We start from the raw sequence: 19,815 nt of genomic DNA on the forward strand, positions 1-19,815 counted from the left end.
TATTGTTGTTGTTATTTCATCTTCTTTGGGACTGGTTTTCCCTTGTAAAATGAGCATAACAAAACCCCCTGCCTCATAATGTTGTTATAAGATCACATGAATGAACATACTTGCTGCACATAAGCAAGAGATTAATAAACAGTAGTTACAGCTAATATATAGCTATATTATGAGGGACTGTGACAAGCAATTTTAATGCATTACATCATTTAATCTTCCAGAGCTTTGTAAAATAGTCACATATACTCATTTTACAATTGTGGAAAGTGGAGCTTAAAGACATTGAACAACTTGTTTACAGTAAGGAAATGCTAAGTGGGGAGGTGAGATTAGAATAAAGGTTTACCTGAATCCAAAATTCACACTCTTAACCACTAAACTCTATTGCCTATTTGTGTGGGGCTCTATTGGGGGTGGAGGAAGAATGGAATATAATAATTCCCTTCTCCTCTCCTATTTGTAAATTTTAACTATTGTTGGTAAGCCAAGCAAATAAGTTCTAATTCAAATTGCCATTTTACCATCTGAACAGTTATCATAATATATCTAGAGCAGGGTAATATGCTAAGACTTTTAAATAATTCACTTGTGCATTTAAAATGTACTTAAAAGCATCTCATTTCAGCATATTTTAAGTCATTTTTTCAATACTTTGCTTGTATATTTTGTTTCCTTCCCTCCTGATTGTCAAGAAGAATGCTTTCTTACTGTCATCTGATGCTTACATATTTCTAGGCTTATTACATCTTCTCCATCCATGCAATATCATCCAATTAAGCAAACATATTTTCCTATTAGGTATCTTTACTCCTATCCACCACACCCTTTGCTGATGTTCAACTCTCACAAACTATGTCTTCATAAACTAGCTAAGTGAGGCAAATTAATACATTTAAGTTTTATAGAAGTATTTCTTTTTCCAGGACAGTCCCACTTGTAGTGGCAGAATGGCTTCAAGACTGCTCATTTATTTTTTTTTTAAGACTGCTCATTTAATATCCTGCTAACATAGTCCAGAACTATCCTTGGTTCTGTTGCTGCTATTTTGCTAACCAAAACAAACAAAAAACAGTGAGAAAGTCATGGGAATTACAATGCAATGAAGGCAACTATGCTGGCTTTTCTCTCTCCTTCTCCACCAAGGCATCCAAATCTGATATGCCAGACTTGGTTCTTATTCCAAACTTGACAAATACACAGGGCTTTATAATGTGGAAAAACACCATGACCAGACAAAAGCTTTTTATAATGAGTTCAAAGCATTGTACACATGTTGAGTAATCATTCCCCATAAATCCCCTTTGTACAGTAGGCAAAGAGTAGCACAAAATTAATTATTCTTCTCTACCCCATCCCCCCCACAGGATTATTAAGAGGCTTGTACACTATAAAGGGCAGATCAGGGAATATCATTTGGAGCTTTCCAAAGATGTCCTCCATAAATCAGATCACTCCGCTCCAAGCATTCTTTAACCACCATGTCCAAAGCAACTGTGATACCTACTCTTCTTTAAATGTGATGGACAAAGTATCCATATAGAGTATGCCAAGCAGTGCTCTGCATGTAACATGAGATCCAAGTACTGAGCTTAGGCACAACCCTTGCAACTACTTTAACAGACTCCATGAGTCATTAGTTCACTCAACAAATATTAAGCCCATAAATAATGTATAAATTGGTTTATGCTCAGAAAGCTTAGTAAATCAAATGGATTGTGAAACATCATTCTCAGTATAGAACTAAAGTTTGGAGATGGGGGAAGGAGGAATGGTGAAGAAGATGCACAAATGAAACGGGAATAAAACAGTTACATATAAATCTGATTTCTTGCGTGGTATTATGTGTTGGTGACCTGAAATACTGGTTAGTCTATAAAATAGCTAAAATGCTTAATCAGAAGAGGGATCTAGATGATTAAAATTTTACTGTTCCTCCAATAGAGGAAATACACAATGTAACTCTAAAATCATTTCCCACCTAAAAAGCAAGCAATGATATAATCAGGTAGTGCTTACTCCTACAGAGAATGACATTGTAGGAGTCTTGGCCCAGCCACCCCAAGATTCTTGTATAGAGTGTACAACATTTGCCCCGGTCCTCATTAGGAACTCAGAGGAAGGCTGACTGAGCATGTCTTACATAAAAAAAAAAAAAAAAAGAAAAGAAAAGAAAGAAAAGAAAAGAAAAAAAGAGAGTCTCATTTGCAAAGAGAGAAAATGAGGGGCAGCCCGGGTGGCTCAGCGGTTTAGCACTGCATTCAGCCCAGGGCCTGATCCTGGAGACCCAGGATTGAGTCCCATGTCAGGCTCCCTGCATGGAGCCTGCTTCTCCCTCTGCCTGTGTCTCTGCCTCTCTTTCTCTCTGTGTCTCATGAATAAATAAATAAATAATTTTTAAAAAGAAAGAAAATGAGTATCAACTCCTATTTTTTGATTGTCTACTAAATACCCAATACCCAGCCTGTTGGAAGTAACAAAACACAGTATTACTAATTGTAAAGATCAAAAAGAACTCTTACTATGAGAAAGGTTTTTGGGGTTTTTTTTTTAGAATCTAGAAAAGGTACTTGATGATTTTTATTACATAAATGTAAACAACACACACACACACACACACACACACACACACAAATATTTTTTTTTTCCCTAAAGAAAAAATGTTTCTACTGGCTTAGAAAAATGGTGAGCTAGAAAATTCCATGTTTTAAATTGAAAAAGCTCTTTTAAAAACCCCGTAATGACTTACCTGTCCAACTCTCCCTGGATGCTTCAAGGCCAAGCCTCCACTGGAGACAGCAGCAGCAACGTTGCCTTCGTGGTCCACCACTACAGCGCCCACTGTGTCCAAAGTGCCTGCGTCATTCTCCTGGAGAGCAAGCAAGGCATGAGCACTCACTATGCAAAGTGTGTCACAGTTTGGTATGACCACATAGCACTTCTCAGTACAATCATGACATAATTCAGCAAACTCCTAAAATCATCTATTATCAAGTTGCCACTAAAACCCTGTTCAAGTCAAAATGTATTTTCTACTGAAAAATCTTGAGCAAAAGGTGTCTTGTCGCTTTTCTCTAATAATAAGCCTAGCATGCCTTTCTAAGGGAGAAAGAGAAAACACCATCTACTATAAATTAGTGTATCACGGTACACTAATCTCCAGTATTAAGTTCGTGACTGAAAATCTGTAAGAGGAAAAGACCTGTGGCATAAGTGAACCAATAAATGCATTAGTATATTTTTAAATATTATATACAAATTTCTAAAAAGTAAGCAGTATATTCAGGACAATAAATGAAGAGAATGGCCTTTACATTCTTGAAGTATATTATGCAATAATTTTCTTTTACTGTTCCTTGCTTGTGAGAAATTTATGGCCACCGCCTTTCTCTGTTGTATTAATAATATGCTTGCCAACTATATAGTAGAAAACTATACATTCCTGGGAGGCATCTTTGCATTTCTGTGTCTTGTCCCAGGTCCACAAGTTTAAGGCTTTTCGCATGTATTGACTACTAGCAGCTGCTCCTAGTCAAAGATTTCTGGGTCACCTGTGCAAGACAGACAAACTTTACAATTCTGGATAAAAGTGAGAATCATGGAAAACAGGAAAAGAGTTTCATTAAAAAAAAAAATCTTTGTATATATTAACAAGAGAGGCTACTGCAGGTCTGTAGGTTAACAGTAGTCATTGCAGTGTTCTCACTCTAGGGTACTGGGTTTTAAACTGTGGCCCAGAACCCAAGACTTCCACCCTCACCGCCACCCTCAAGAATGCATGAAGGAGGCAGGTACAACCCCACACCCAACAAGACCAGCGCTACCTCCTGTGTAGTTTATTGCCCATACTACTGAGCAAGGCTTCATTTTTACTGAGAGATCCCTAGCTAAGAAGTTTTTGAAATGACATATTCAGGCATTGAAGAGAGTTCTGAAGTAGTGGAGACATAATGCAAGCAAAATATTTTTATTTCAAGCTAATTGAAAAATCCAAAGGCAGAGTATGCCTCAACAAATATTACATGAAGTCTGTTAGGAGAAAGTACATCTAGACATTTACATTGCTCTACATTCTAACTCCTCTTAAATATACTGATACACTGCGACATTACTTATTTTACTAGAAAACATGTAACTGACTCAAATAAGTCCTTTATTTCCCCTTTCCCTTTTAACCACAGCCAGGGGACATCTGGCCAATGGATCCATAAGGCCATATCCCAGAACAGCACAGTTCTGCAGGTGGGAGAATACCTGACATTCAAGGATAGTTCCTTATCCCTACTGTAAACTCTCTGAGTAAAGGTCTGACCACTGTTCCGTTTTGCACACAGCAGACATTTGGGCATACTTATTCTTCAGTTAGGAGGAAATAAAGCATGTCTGCATCTCCGATATCACAGACACAAGAAAAACAAGTGATGATAGATGCCAGGCAATTGTAACATCAGGGCCTCCGTTTTCCATCTCCTTTCACAAGATTCAATTTTATGCAAATCCAGAGGATGCCACGATCTTAGGGAAGACTTAACAATAACTGGGTTTGCTCATTTGGTATGGAAGAAGTAAAATTTATCTTCTTTGGTAGGTAAGATGAAAGTAGGAAAGTAAAGAATTGCATTAGACACATTTTATTCCAGGGGAAAAAAATGAATAGTCCTAAAGAGAAATGTAAAGGGGGAATATCTGTTTCATTATTCGAAGAAATAATTCCTAAATCTTTATACCCTTGCAACTTCAAATAGAGAAGTGTTTGTTCCTTATCCAGATGCCAAATCTTATGTCTCCCACAGGGGGCCTTCTCAAACTTTAATGTATACACAAATCATCTGAGAATCTGTTAAATGCAAATTCTGATTAAGTAATCTAGCATTGGTCAAAACTGTACATCTAACAACCTCCCCAGTAATGCTGATGTTGCTGGTCCCCAGACCCCACCCTGAGAAACAATGTAAGATAGCATCCTACAGGATTAATTATATCAGCCAACCATCTGTTCTACTCCTTTTAAGGCAAATAATTTTATGGACACAAATCTGCTAAAGGAGAAACTTAAACCACCTAAGACTAATATTATGTCAGCATAAAAGATTTAAGTTCTATCTGGTTCAAATACAACTGGCAGCATATCACCATGGTCATACCACAATGAACATACTATAAAATATTTTGAAGTACTGGTCTCGTAATGGCTCTTTTAGAAATAGACAACTCTCATACAAATAAACAGAAACTGTAAAATACTTTCCTTAACAATAAAGTCAAGAAAAGGTATTCTTCATTAGCTCTTTATTAACTGTGATGGCTAAGCCCAAGCATTCTGTAAAATGGAATTTTAAGAGGATACATGAGGGTATACATGACATATACACAATGATACACATTACTTATAAAACAATTCTCTTAGCATTTCAATCAGGATATTATAAACTATGAGGATTATCATGTCTAACCAAACAACAACGGAAAGATATAAAAATATAATACATAGGTGGATTTACTGTAACTTGGTTTTTAAAAATGAAAAATCAAGCAAAAAATAGAGAATCCTGTTCCAAATTAAGCTACATATTCCTAAGGGCTTGCAACACCTGCAAAAATCAGAATTACTTCATAAATATTCAAGAATTAGTTCGTAGATTTCACATACTGAAAGGCAAATTTAAGGATGATGAAGTAATATTTAAGCATTTTTATGAAGTGTAGATAAATTGAGTGAAAGATAAACACTGATATTTTGGCCATAATAATTTCACAAAACTCATTTGTATAGAAATGAAATCTTAGAAAGGTTAAAAAACACACAATGACTGTTACTATACAGAGCTACTATTATGCTCTTACACTCCATAAATACTTAAAAGTACATGCACAGAGGTACACATGCACCTATTGTCCTCTACTGAAACATGCTATTTACATTACTTTTTTGATAAAATTGTGACTAAAAAGCAACTGTATAAACTATAGTTCCCCTTAAAATAAACACATGTATATAAAGTTAGCAAAGAGATTGCACATGTCATGGAAAACACTGAAATAAAACTTTCTTCAAGTAACCAATAAACTAGTAATCATGTTGGACTTAATGTCAAAAGTTTTTACTTTTCTCTGCTCCAAACTGGAGATGGCTATTATACAATTATTGTAAAATTAAATTAAGTGACACATGAACTACTTTAAAAGGAATAAACACCTTAAAACAAAGTTTAGGTACTTCCCACCAGAAAATTATGCCTCTAATCTGTGTTCTAACTCTGAAATCTGCCAAGAGACACCATCTATCAGTTACTTATCTCATTAACCTCGTCTTTCTTCTACACAGAATTAATCAGATATCAAATAGTTAAAATGCAAAAATAATATCTCAAATATATGTCCATCCTGAAACTGGTATACATGGTGGGATTATCCTAATCCAATAAAAAACACAAATATATTTTTGAAAAGATAACAAACCTTCATAACACACCTTTTTAATGTTTATGCACAGCATTATAATTGGCATGAGTTTCTACTTGAGAAAAGCAGATGACTTATGTCCTATATGACAGTACATTAATGGCAGCATAAAGCTTTGCTGTCTTTGAGTATTCTAACCATGGAATTAGCTCTGGCTAAGAGACCTAGATCTGGCTCCATGCCTATCTCCCACAGACCAACCCTACAGTGGGGACTCTATAGGATTAGAATATATCATGTATGTATAAACAAAGTATGATTTAGGTAGAATTATCTACTTATATATCTGGCATGGCTGAAATCAAAGAAAATTTGGATATAAGAACACCCAATGACCTTTTTCTTCTCTCATTAGAAAAATCACCTTTCCGGTGCCCATACTATAAACAATGTTTCTGTAAATTACAGTCAAGATGTCTATTCTTAAATAATCCTTTATTTCTTTTTTTAATAAGTAACATTAAATATCTTTGCAGCACTACACAAATTAGTTTCAAACATATCTACAACAGAGAAAAAAATTATATGAAAATTGTTATTTATCCCCTAAATCACTCAACAAAAGTTAACAGAAACATTTTTAGATCAAAATAAAACTAAAGTAGGTTAACTATGCTTTTAAGGTACTTTAATATATCTACATTACAGCTTTAATTATAAATTCATACCATCACAAAGTTCCAGAGGATCGATCACCTAAAAATTCCAAACCCTCAAAGACAGCAAAGGACAATGTTTTCCATATGGCACAATACCTAGACAGTGTTCTAAGGCTTGCAACTTTCAAGGTAGAAAAAGTAATGGTTTTTAAAATTTTTCAAATAATGAATTATGGGCTTTTTTGCTTCAAAATATAACAGTCTGAGAGCCTCAGTATGCATGTTGAGTGAGCATGTATAAGTGATGGAAGAGACCAGATGAACATACTCAGGACTCAAATCATCACAAAGCTGAATAGTAAAAATCACGAGGGTAGTTTTATATATACAGCTTTAAGTCATATTTATTATAATTCATATGTTGTTCAATTAAAATTACTTTATACTTATAATGAGCCACTGGTTAAGGAATGTAAACCTAAGATATACTGGAGTCAGAATAAAAGTTAAGGAATTTTAAAAAATAAAATAAAATTAAAAAATAAAAGTTAAGGAATTTAACAATAAGTCTGAGAAAGTCCATGAGATAATATTAATTAGATCATTAAACTGCATTCCTCTGATCAAAATACTTACAGAATATACCTCAATGGCTTCAAATATGGGTTTAAAAATATGATGATGAATATGTCCAATTTGGCTTCTTATTTTTCTGGAATAAATATTAACCACAATTTTTAAATTCTAAATCAAAATTTTTAAATGTTCATCTAAATATACACCCAGCAAAAAAGCTTAAGTATTTACCCAAGAGAAATCAAAGTATGTACAATAAAAGACTTATGAAAAATGTTCACAGCACTTTTAACTCCAACTGCCAAAACATGGAAACAACCCAAATGCCTATCAAGAGGGGAATGGGTACACAAACATGATATAGGCAATAGGGGAGGACTGCCCAGAAACAAAAAGGAACTAGTGATATGTATGACAGTATGGGTAATCCTTTAGATGTACACTGAGTAAAAGAAGCTAGACACAACAGGGTACAGAATATATGCTCCCATTTATATGAAGGTTTAGAAAAGGTAAAACCACTCTATGGTGAAAAAGAAGCAGAAAAGCGGTTGTCTCGGGAGATGGGCTTGACTATGAAGAGGCATGAGAAAACTTTCTGGAGTAATGGCAATGTTTTATATTCTGATAGTAATATGGGTTACATGGCTTTATACATGTCAAAATTCATCAAAGCATACACTCTAAGACATGTACATTGCACTGCATGCAAGGTTTAATACTAAAAAAAATCAATAGCTGATATATTTATCTAAAAGCACACAACCAAGAATTCAAAACATCAAGTCATGGACAAATTTTCTAATTCTGTCCTTATACTATAACACATTTAGCTTTATATAACATTTAATACACATTTGATGATGATTGTTAAGTGTGGGGGGGGAGTGATAGAAAACATGAAAGATGGTAAAAAAATACACATGGATGAGAGAAAGCCTGACATTTGTCCAACTAGAAGGAACAGGCAGAATAAAGATGAGAAAATAATGAAAGAGAAAAAGCTAAAATTTCCCAGAACTGATAAAATATAAGAATCCAGATCTCCCAGAAGCCACAGAGAAAGGAAAGGAGTCAGCTAGAAAGAAAACATCACCTACAACAGAATGACACAATGTTCAGAAGCCCAATGAAAGCCAGAAGACCGTGGTATATCTTCAAGGTACCCAGAGAAAAATAACTATAAACCCAGAACTAGGTGCCCCACAAGATTTTCGTTTTACAAGAATAAAACGAAGCCATTTGTAAATAAGTAAAATGACCTAAGAGACCTACCACCCAGAGACCTACACTTAATGAAGGACCATTCTTTTTAATACTACACCTAACCTCTGTCTATATCCTCCCTACCACCTACTCACGAGCACAGATAATCTCCTTTTCCTGGCTCTACTTTATTCTTTTCCATAACATCTCAATATCTTCTAAACTATACAATTTATTTTGGCATTTAAATTGCCAATCTCCCCCCACAAGATAGGAAGCTCCACAAAGGCAGCAATTTTTGTTTAGCTTATTCACTACCATTTGTTAAGCACTGAGAAAAGCACTTCACATCTCTTAGGTATTCAATAAATACATGTTGGATGGATGTATGAATAAACAAGTAAATTATATGCTTCAAAAAGAAGGAAAATAATCGCTATGACCTGAATGTTTATGTCCTTTCAAAATTGATATGTTGAAAACCTAGCTGCCAAGATGATGCAACTAGGAGGTGGGGCACTGAAAGATGGCAGGGCCCTCATGAATAGGATTAATGCCCTTCTAGAGAGGCCCAAGAAGCTCCCCTGCCCTTTCTGACATGTGAGGTTACAGCACAAAGATAGCCATCTAGGAAGCAGGCCCTCAACACACATCAAATCTGCCTGGGTCTTGATGTTGGACTTCCCAGCCTCCAGAACTGTGAGAAACAAATTTCTGTTATTTATAAGCCACTCAGTCTATGGTATATTATTAGAGCAGCCCAAACAGATTTAAAGATAATAATCCAAGAAAGACAATCAGGCATTAAAGAATGAATGGGTAAGCAAATAAAATGGCAAAACTGCATGTAAATCAAAACTAATATTGTCTTTAAAAATATCAATAACATGTGATTAGAATGTCAGGGTGGGTTTTGAAATCTGGCTACGTGCTATTTATAAGAGATATACCTAAAGCATAAAGACATGGAAAAGTTGAAAGTAAAAGGATGGGAGAAAAAGCAATGTCAAGCAAGGGCCAGTCCAAACAATGTAGCTATATTAATGTCGAGCAAAATAAGTTTTAAGACAAAAGGTATTAATAGACATAATGTCTCTACATGATAAATGCTAAAAGTTTAACTTCACCACATATAGAGATATAGTAATTATAAATTTGTATGTATCTAAAAAGAATAGCCTGAATGTATGTAAAACAAAAGCACATCAACAAGGAGAAAGCAACAAACCATACCTCATGATGAGATATTCCAATACATTTCTCTCAACTACCAGTAAGAAACAGAAGAACCTGGGATGCCTGGGTGGCTCAGCAGTTGAGCGTTTGCCTTTGGCTCAGGGCATGATCCCAGAGGCCCAGGATCAAGTCCCATATCAGGTTCCCTGCTTGGAGCCTGCTTCTCCTCTATGTCTCTGCCTCTCTCTCTCTGTGTCCCTCATGAATAAATAAGTAAAAATCTTGAAAGAAAGAAAGAAAGAAAGAAAGAAAGAAAGAAAGAAAGAAAGAAAGAAAGAAAGAAAGAAAGAGAAAGAAAGAAAGAACGAACGAACTGAATTGTACATTAGAAAGTGTGATTGTTGGGGATCCCGGGGTGGCTCAGCAGTTTAGCATCTGCCTTCAGCCCAGGGCATGATCCTGGAGTCCCGGGATCGAGTCCCACATCGGGCTCCCTGCATGGAGCCTGCTTCTCCCTCTGCCTCTCTGTCTCTGTCTCTCTCTCTCTGTCTCTCATGAGTGAATGAATAATAAATTCTTTTTTTAAAAAAGTGTGATTGCCTAATCTTTATTAACTCTCTTCTTCTGCTGGGTGTAGTTTTATTTGCTGTTCTTTCTCCAGTTCCTTTAGGTGTAAGGTTAGCTTTAGTATTTGAGGTTTTTCCACTTTTTTGAGGGATTGCATTCTATTGCAATGTATTTCTCTCTCAGGACTGCTTTTGCCATATCCCAAAGATTTTGAACAGTTGTATCTTCATTCTCCTTACTTTCCATGAATCTTTTTAATTCTTCTCTAATTTCCTGGTTGACCCTTTCATCTTTTAGCAGGATACTCTTTAACCTCCACATGTCTGAATTTCTTCCAAATTTCCTCTTGTGTTGAGTTCTAGTTTCAAAGCATTATGGTCTGAAAATATGCAGGGGACAATCCCAAACTTTTGGTATCGGTTAAGACCTGATTTGTGACCCAGTATGTGGTCTATTCTGGACAAAATTCCATGTGCACTTGAGAAGAATGTGTATTCAGTTGCATTTGGATGTAAAGTTCTGTAAATATCTGTGAAATCCATCTGGTCCAGTGCATCATTTAAAGCTTTTGTTTCTTTGGAGATGTTGTGCTTAGAAGATCTGTCATTTACAGAAAGTGCCATGTTGAAGTCTCCCAGTATTAGTGTATTATTATCTAAGTATGTCTTAACTTTGGTTATTAATTGATTGATATACTTGGCAGCTCCCACATTCGGGGCATAAATATTCATGATTGTTAGGTCCTCTTGTTGGATAGATCCTTTAAGTATGATATAGTGTCCCTCTTCATCACTTACTACAGTCTTTGGGATAAACTTTAATTTATCTGATATGAGGATGGCTACCCCTGCTTTCTTTTGAGGACCATTTGAATGGTAAATAGTTCTCCAACCTTTTATTTTCAGGCTGTAGGTGTCCTTAGGTCTAAAATGAGTCTCTTCTAGACAGCAAATAGATGGGTTTTGCTTTTTTATCCAGTCTGAAACCCTGTGCCTTTTGATGGGATTTACATTCAGAGTTACTATTGAAAGATATGAATTTAGTGTCATCATGATACCTATTCAGTCCCTGTTTTTGTGGATTTTTTCCTTGGACTTCCTCTTTATTTTGCAACAGAGTCCCCCTTAATATTTCTTGCAGAGCTGGTTTGATGGTCACATATTGTTTTAGTTTCTGCCTATCTTGGAAGCTCTTTATCTCTCCTTCTATTCTGAATGAGAGCCTTGCTAGATAGAGTATTCTTGGCTGCAGGTTCTTCTCATGTAGGACCCTGAATATTCCTGTCAGCCCTTTCTGGTTTGCCAGGTCTGTGGGGAGGTCTGCTGTTAACCTAATACTTCTCCCCATAAAGGTTAGGGATCTCTTGTCTCTTGCTGCTTTAAAGATCTTCTCTTTATCTTTGGAATTTGCAAGTTTCACTATTAAATGTCCGGGTGTCTAGTGGTTTCTATTGATTTTAGGGGGGATCTCTCTATCTCCTAGATCTGAATGCCTGTTTCCCTTCCCAAGTTAGGGAAGTTCTCAGCTATGGTTTGTTCAAATATGCTTTCTGGTCCTCTGTCCCTCTCGGTGCCCTCTGGAACCCCAATTAAACATAGATTTTTCCTTCTGAAGTTGTCATTTATTTCCTTTAACCTTTCCTCATGGTCTTTTAACTGTTTTTCTCTTTTTTCCTCAGCTTCCTTCCTTGCCATCAACTTGTCTTCTATGTCACTCATTCGTTCTTCTACCTCATAAACTCTCATCGTTAGGACCTCCAGTTTGGATTGCATCTCATTTAACTGATTAATTTCAGCCTGATCAGATATAAATTCTGCAGTCATGAAGTCTCTTGAATCCTTTATGCTTTTTACCAGAGTCACCAGTAGCTTTATAATTGTGCTTCTGAATTGGCTTTCTGACATGGAATTGTAATCCAAATCCTGTAACTCTGTGGGAGAGAGTACTATTTCTGATTCATTCTTTTGTGGTGAGTTCTTCTTTCTAGTCATTTGCTCAATGCAAAGTGGCTAAAAACAAGTTATACTGGAAAAAGGAAGGAAAAAAAGGAAAAAGAAAAGGGGGAAAACAAACAAAAAAACAAAAAACAAGGAGGGGTATTCTCTGATTCTATATACTGTAAGTCTCTCGACTTCCTGTGAACTTTCCAGCGCTGCTTGGTCAAGAACTTGCTCTTCCCCTGTCGTTCCAGCTGGTCTTCTGGGGGAGGGGCCTGTTGTGCTGATTCTCAGGTGTGTGCACCTGGGGGAGCTGCCCCGCCCCCTCCCAGGTGCACGGCTCAGTGGGAGCTGTTTTTCCTGTGAGGCCCCTGTTCCCTGGTGGCCCCGACCCTCCCAGGGGCAGGGTGACACCAGGAGGAACAACCCCACTGGCGGTGGCCAGCTCTCCAGCTCTGGCATCACCTCCTGCAGTAACTACTGTAGTGTCCCAGTCCACACTGGCCTGGGTGCTTCGGGGTGGGGGGTGCTGACCTGCTCAGCTGGGAGGATGGGGGGCTGGCGGCAGGAGTCTCCTTGCTGTCCTGTACCCTCCCCTCCTCCGCCTGTCCCGGGGGGAGTGCAGGATCCTGGGCTGTGTCCCCCGGCTCCTGGGATCCGGGGCCTGTGCCGCTGGAATCGCACTCCCAGGACCACGCAGCCCCCTCCGCCCAGAGCCGTCACCTGAGCTGCTCCCAAGGCCCCAGCGGGTACGAGCTCCAGCCCTTGACCGTGCTCCACCTGCAGTGTGTGGTGCGCTCTCCCCTGGGGCACACTTCCTCTGTTAGTGACCCCAGGAATCTAGGGGCTCCACTGCTCCTCCTGGGATCCCCAAGTTCCCTGCGAGCGCCCTTCTGTCCAGGAAGACTGCTAAAGTTCCTGCTTCTCCAGGACGGGGCTTTCTGTCCTGAAGGCTCTTGCCGCCCGGCCTTAGCCCGGCTCCCCATGGGGGCCCCTCCACCACTGGATTCTTTTTTATTTATTCTTTTTTTCCATCTTCCTACCTTGTTAGAAGCACCTTGTTAGAAGCTCTTCTCTCTGTAGCATTCCAGCTGTTCTCTTTTTAAATCTCAGGCCAAATTCGTAGGTTTTCAGGATGATTTGACAGTTATCTAGGTAAGTTGGTGGGGACAGGTGACTTGGGAGCCCTACTCTTCCACCGTCTTGCCCCCTTCGAGCCGTGTGATTGCCTAAGTACTCATAGAATTCTTTTCCCAACATTTAGAGGAGAAACATTATTTTCTTTTTTTTTAATTAAATTTTAGTTAACATATAGTACAATATTGGTTTCTGGAGTAGAATTCAGTGATTCATCCCTTACATACAATACCCAGTGCTCAACACAAGTACCCTCTTTAATACCTGTCACTCATCTAGCCCATCCCTTACCCACCTCCCTCCATCAACCCCCAATTTGCTCTTTTGTTGAGTCTCAAAGGTTTGTTTCCTTCTCTCCATTTTTTTATTCCCCCTTTCCATATATTCAGATTTTTTTTTAATTTTATTTATTTATTTATGAGGGACAGAGAGAGAAACAGAGACACGAGCAGAGAGAGAAGTAGGCTGCCTGCAGGGAGCCCAATCCTAGACTTGATCCCCAGACCTAGGATCATACCCTGAGCCAAAGGTAGACGCTCAACTGTGGAGCCACTCAGGCGTCCCAGATGTTTTCTTTCTTAAACTCCACTTATGAGTGAGATCATATAGTATTTGTCTTTCTTTGACTTACTTCACTTAGCATAGTGTACTCTACCTCCATCTACGTCATTGCAAATGGCAAGATTTCATCTTTTTGGTGGCTGAGTAACATTCCATAGTGTGTGTGTGTGTGTGTGTGTGTGTGTGTGTGTGTGTGTGTGTTTGTACACCACATCTTCTTTATCTATTTATTAGTTAATGGACATTTGCACTTTCTCCATAGTTTGGCACTTTTTGATAATGCTGCTACAAACATCAGGGTACCCCTTTGAATCTTCGGGTAAATATCTAGTGGGGCAATTGCTGGATCGAGGGTAGTTCTATTTTTAACTTTTTGAGGAACCTCCATACTGTTCTCCAGAGTGGCTGCACCAGACAGAAACATTATTTTCAAACACATATGAATATTTATAAAACAGGATCATACACAAAATCATAGACTAAATTACAACAAATTTCAAGAAATAATTCCAAATAGAATATGCTATGATACAATTAAGTTATAGTCAATAAAAGTAAACAAAATTTGGAAATTAAAGATGAAAAAATTTCTTTTTTTTTTTGAAAAAATATTTCTAAAACTAATGAATCAAACAAGAAATTTAAATAGAAATAAAAATATTTGGGCAGCCCCAGTGGCACAGAGGTTTAGCACTGCCTGCAGCCCGGGGTGTGATCCTGGAGACCTGGGATCGAGTCCCACGACGGGCTCCCTGCATGGAGCCTGCTTCTCTCTCTGCCTGTGTCTCTGCCTCTCTTTCGCTCTCTCTGAATAAATAAATAAATAAATCTTTAAAAAAAAAAGGAAATAAAAATATTTAATAATGAATAGAAATATAACATTTTGAAACTTGTGAGATACAGCAAAAGTGACAGAGAAAAATTTATACTGAAAATGTTGATGAAAACAACAAAACATGACCTAAGTGTCCAAATAAAGAAGTTAATATAAACAAGAGAAAAGAGAAAACAGAGATAAGATGAAAAATCGGTGAAAAAACAATAAACATTAAATAAATAGATCCAAAAAAGATAAAGGTGGTCCTGTGAAAAAACTGCTTTTTGAATGAACTGAATAAATTAAATCTGATAGGCAATAATTTTCTCCATGTATCACCTAAATCTCAGCAAAGGTACAGCCCTCCTGCCCTCTCCTCCAAAGAGAGCCCTGGCTCTCTGGAGTAATAGCAGATACTGACATTACCTCACTCACACTTCCTCCAGTGAAAAAGTGGTTCCCCATACCCCAGCTACCACCCTCCCTGATACATATCAAAATACTGCCCTTCTTCAAGTCCTGAGGCCTCAAGTAACTCCAGAAAGATTCCCTTAATCTCTTCCCAAACCACACAAGAGACCCTTGCACCTAAAGGCTCAACTTGAAACAGGTTCTCCCCTCTCTGGGAAGACTCTATATGCTGGATCTTTTGTAAGCAGCAACTAACAAAGTATCACAAATAGTTTTTAATTGACCTTCATCAATAAATCAAACTCTGTGCCCTCTAAAATTGCATCTTGTTCAATATAGACATGAGATCCAAACTCAACCTATCTAGAACAGTTTTCCTCCAATTATTTCTCTCCCAATTATTTTATATTTAGATCTTCCCTAAATGTAACACTTTTGCATAACACTCCTGAATAGGTTCTTTCACAAAAGTATGTCCTTAAACAACTGCTCTGTGAAATCCCTGGCTGGCCCACATAATAAGCACACTAAAGTCCAGACCTCCTTCTCCCACTCAATCAATAAAGAAATCATCTGTCTTGATACTGGTCACACTCTTCCATTCAATGTTTTTCTTTTGGCAACACTTCTTTACTGCCCTCTCATCCTCTTGGGTCATCTGGCACCAGATCACACTCTTTCATTTTTGACTAACCAATTCACTTTCTCTAACTCCAAATCACTTTCCTAAAAGTTCTGTTAAGTAATACATATATTACACTTTAGCTTTAACTTTGCTTTTTCCACTGGAGACTATCTTAAACTTAGTTATCACCGTCTGGAAAACATGTTCAAGGGAGGAGGGAATCAAGATTATTTGGCAGTTTCACTTCATACAGGCACGTATATCACAGCACTACAATGACAGAGATAGCACAACATGCTACCAGCATACTCACTAATAGGCTATGAACTTCATTACCTGGGCAGATTAAAAAACACCCAAATAAATTAACTAAAACCTTGCTAATTAAATAGACAGCAACAAAGTCTCTTTAATAAGAGCAGGCAACCTTTTTCAATTTAGTTGTCCAATTTGGCTCTTTCCAGGAACACCTGGCTGTGGTCTGGACCTCTGGTCTTTCATTTCAGAGCATACATTTACCTTCTCTGGATAAAATTACACTTTTTATTTTAAATACCAGAGCTCCACTGGCCTTTGAACTGAGTCTTAAAGCAGTGGGGAATAATAGATAAAGGACTAGAAGGTAACTTGGACAATCTGGAGTCTACTCCTGCCAATGAAACACCATGACAATGGGGATGGATCATTTAACCTTTTAAATTTGACCCTATCCAGATTGAATATTTGACAGTGATTTTAATAATACAGTAATAGGTATTTTATTTGATATTTGATTTTTTTAAGTACAGCAATATCTATTTGACCATACAATTGTGAATATATCCACAAAAATATAAACTACTAAAAAAATAAAATAAAATAATAAACTAAAAATCATAAACACTCACCTACTAAAGATAAGCATACTAAAAAACAAAAAGGAAAGGATAAAATGCCCACATACTTTTTTTTCCTTTTATTCCTCAATACCTTAAAATTTTATTAAGTAGAGAGAAATCAAGAATCACAAAGAATAGGAAAGGAGCTAAGTATATTCTAGGATATAAAATGCAATCCAAACCTAATTATGATAGTACTATATCTAGAATTTTTAATGTCATTCAAATTAATCTCAAGAATGTTTTCAGACTCCCAACACTTAAAAGCCTGTGTTTAATGCAAACAGTCACCAGAATAGGCCCCATTATATATATTTCAATATATTCTCCTCTTTTGCTCCAAACTACATTAAGTGCAAATAAAAGTAGACAAATGTTCAGGGAGAACTCTGACTGTGGAGTTAATGTCTCTGTGGACTATTTTACTTTGCAAAATTATGTGCACAGTCAAATCTGATCAACTGTCATGCTCTTACCAGCGATTACAAACTGCCAAAATCAGAGTTTACTTTCAACAGCAAAGTATAATTTTGGTGTTGCACGTTTTGTTTTTCCAAATACCTTAAAATGAAACACGTATCACCATGTGCTCTATCTCTCTAGATTGTCTCACACATTTAGGCTACCTTCTTGGCGCCCAGAAGCATTTGAGTTTGAAACCGCCAATCCTGTAGAAACTCTATAGGGCAACCAAGCTTCTCTACCTACAGGCTTCTAAACCTAATTCTTTGTCTTTCCACCTCAATACCTAGTCCTACCCTTTATCCAAGACCCAGCTTAAATTCCACCTCTTCCATAAAGTCTACAATGAGAAACTTAGGGACTTTAGAGCGATTTCTCCACCCTACCAATTCCCATGGCCCTCACTGATTACTTCATTTTTCTAGCACATACTACATGGTATGATTTCTTTTTATTGTTTAATTCCCCTGGACCAAATATGCAATGGTCAGGGCCTGGGTGTTATATACTCTGTTTACTCCCTAAAACCAACATAAAAACCTGTTTATAAAGGGGACTCAATAAACGTTTGCTGGCGATAATGTTGAAGTCAAAGGTAAAACAGAAACTGGAAAGAAAAACTAAGGATCCCATGAGGCCATGACCCCTCTGGTGGAAACATCACTCAAAGCCTGTGTCCTCAAGGTGACTTGTTGGTGAGTTCGACCTAAACCTCAGGATACACTAATCAGCAAAACAATGAAAATGGAGCACCGCCTATCCCTTGAGCAAATGACCCAAAATGACCACAGAAGAGATGGCAATATTTGCAAAGTGAAAGGCTCTCAACACATGAAGGGAAAAAAAAATGTACAATCACAGCATTACAAACTTAGCTTCCAAGGCAATCTCCATTTCTATTCTGTCACCTATCCCTTCTGAGGAAATCACACAACCAAAATAAACAGGTGCTAGAACATGTAAAAAATGTTCTAATGGTGATGGTCCATTCTTTTTCCTAGAAAAAAAGACATGATCTAGCAGTGCATTTGTAAAACATTTTTACCTGCATAACAGGAAAGGAATTTGGTCAAGTTTTCTCTAGATAGGCACGCCCCCTTGTGGGCACTTCCTGACACACCTCTTTGAAATGGTCGGCTGAGACTGAGGGCTGTTTCTAAAGTATTATTTCCCCACAATCATTTCCCTCACTTACTTATATATTATCTTCAGATCACTACAATACTGAAGAAGTACAGCGATGTTATTAATAATATTTCATATATTCTTTTTTCATTACATTCTCCAGAAACAAGCTTACTGGTAAACAGCAAAGCAGTATTTTAGACTAATGTATGCTTGAAGCACTTAAATAATAGATTCAAATTTATCTTGAAAGACCATAAAGCTTACAAATTGAAGAAAATAACATTTTATACTTTGTCAAAATTAATGTTAGAATCATCTTTTGTAGATGTTTAAGTTAGTAATGTTAGGTAAATAAAGTGTTTCTAGGCACTGTGATAAGGATAAAGAAACAAAATGCTCATGGCTCCATAATATATATTATAAAATAACCATATACACCAATCTCAAAATGGCAAATGTGTAGATAATTCAACAAGCATTTATTGAATGCCCATTATATGCACTAAGTATAAGAAAGAAATTAGAGCTGGAATTGGATTAGTTAGAATTTCAGTAGGCAGAGAAGTGGCTGGCATTCTATTATTAATTATTACTTACTACATGAAGGAAAAGAGACATAAGCAAAAATATAGAAGTGAGAATTTTCAGTAAATTCATGAAAAATCAAATGTATTTGGTAAGAGAAAAAGATAATTCCCAAAGAAAAATAATAGAAAACTAGATTGGGTCCAACTGCAAGAGGATTTGTAAAGTCAGGCTAAAAAGTTGGATTTTAACCTACAACCAAAAAGACTCTATTAAAGTTTCTTTGAGATTCAGATGCAATGAAACGCCGGGACACCTGCACCCCGATGTTTCTAGCAGCCATGTCCACAATAGCCAAACTGTGGAAGGAGCCTTGGTGTCCATCGAAAGATGAATGGATAAAGAAGATGTGGTTTATGTATACAATGGAATATTACTCAACCATTAGAAACGACGAATACCCACCATTTGCTTCAACGCGGATGGAACTGGAGGGTATTATGCTGAGTGAAGTAAGTCAATCGGAGAAGGACAAACATTATATGTTCTCATTTATTTGAGGAATATAAATAATAGTGAAAGGGAATATAAGGGAAGGGAGAAGAAATGTGTGGGAAATATCAGAAAGGGAGACAGAACATAAAGACTCCTAACTCTGGGAAACGAACTAGGGGTGGTGGAAGGGGAGGAGGGCGGGGGGTGGGGGTGAATGGGTGACGGGCACTGAGGGGGACGCTTGACGGGATGAGCA

The 19,815-nt window shown here is 37.3% G+C and overlaps 1 protein-coding gene across 7 annotated transcripts in view; it reads right to left on the reverse strand.

The window, feature by feature from the left end:
- Positions 1–19,815, reverse strand: part of TASP1 (taspase 1) — a 321,618-nt gene that overhangs the window by 210,413 nt on the left and 91,390 nt on the right. For all 7 annotated transcript variants that reach the window (XR_008667003.1, XM_055345390.1, XM_055345382.1 and 4 more), the window contains one exon: positions 2,747–2,866. Coding sequence is in view for 6 of the 7 variants with exons in the window: in XM_055345390.1 (XP_055201365.1) it covers positions 2,747–2,866 (120 nt within the window). In the remaining variant the exon portion in view is untranslated. The remainder of the gene's footprint in view (positions 1–2,746; positions 2,867–19,815) is intronic.

This window comes from Nyctereutes procyonoides, unplaced genomic scaffold, assembly GCF_905146905.1.
Source record: "Nyctereutes procyonoides isolate TBG_1078 unplaced genomic scaffold, NYPRO_anot_genome, whole genome shotgun sequence".
Taxonomy (NCBI): Eukaryota; Metazoa; Chordata; class Mammalia; order Carnivora; family Canidae; genus Nyctereutes; species Nyctereutes procyonoides.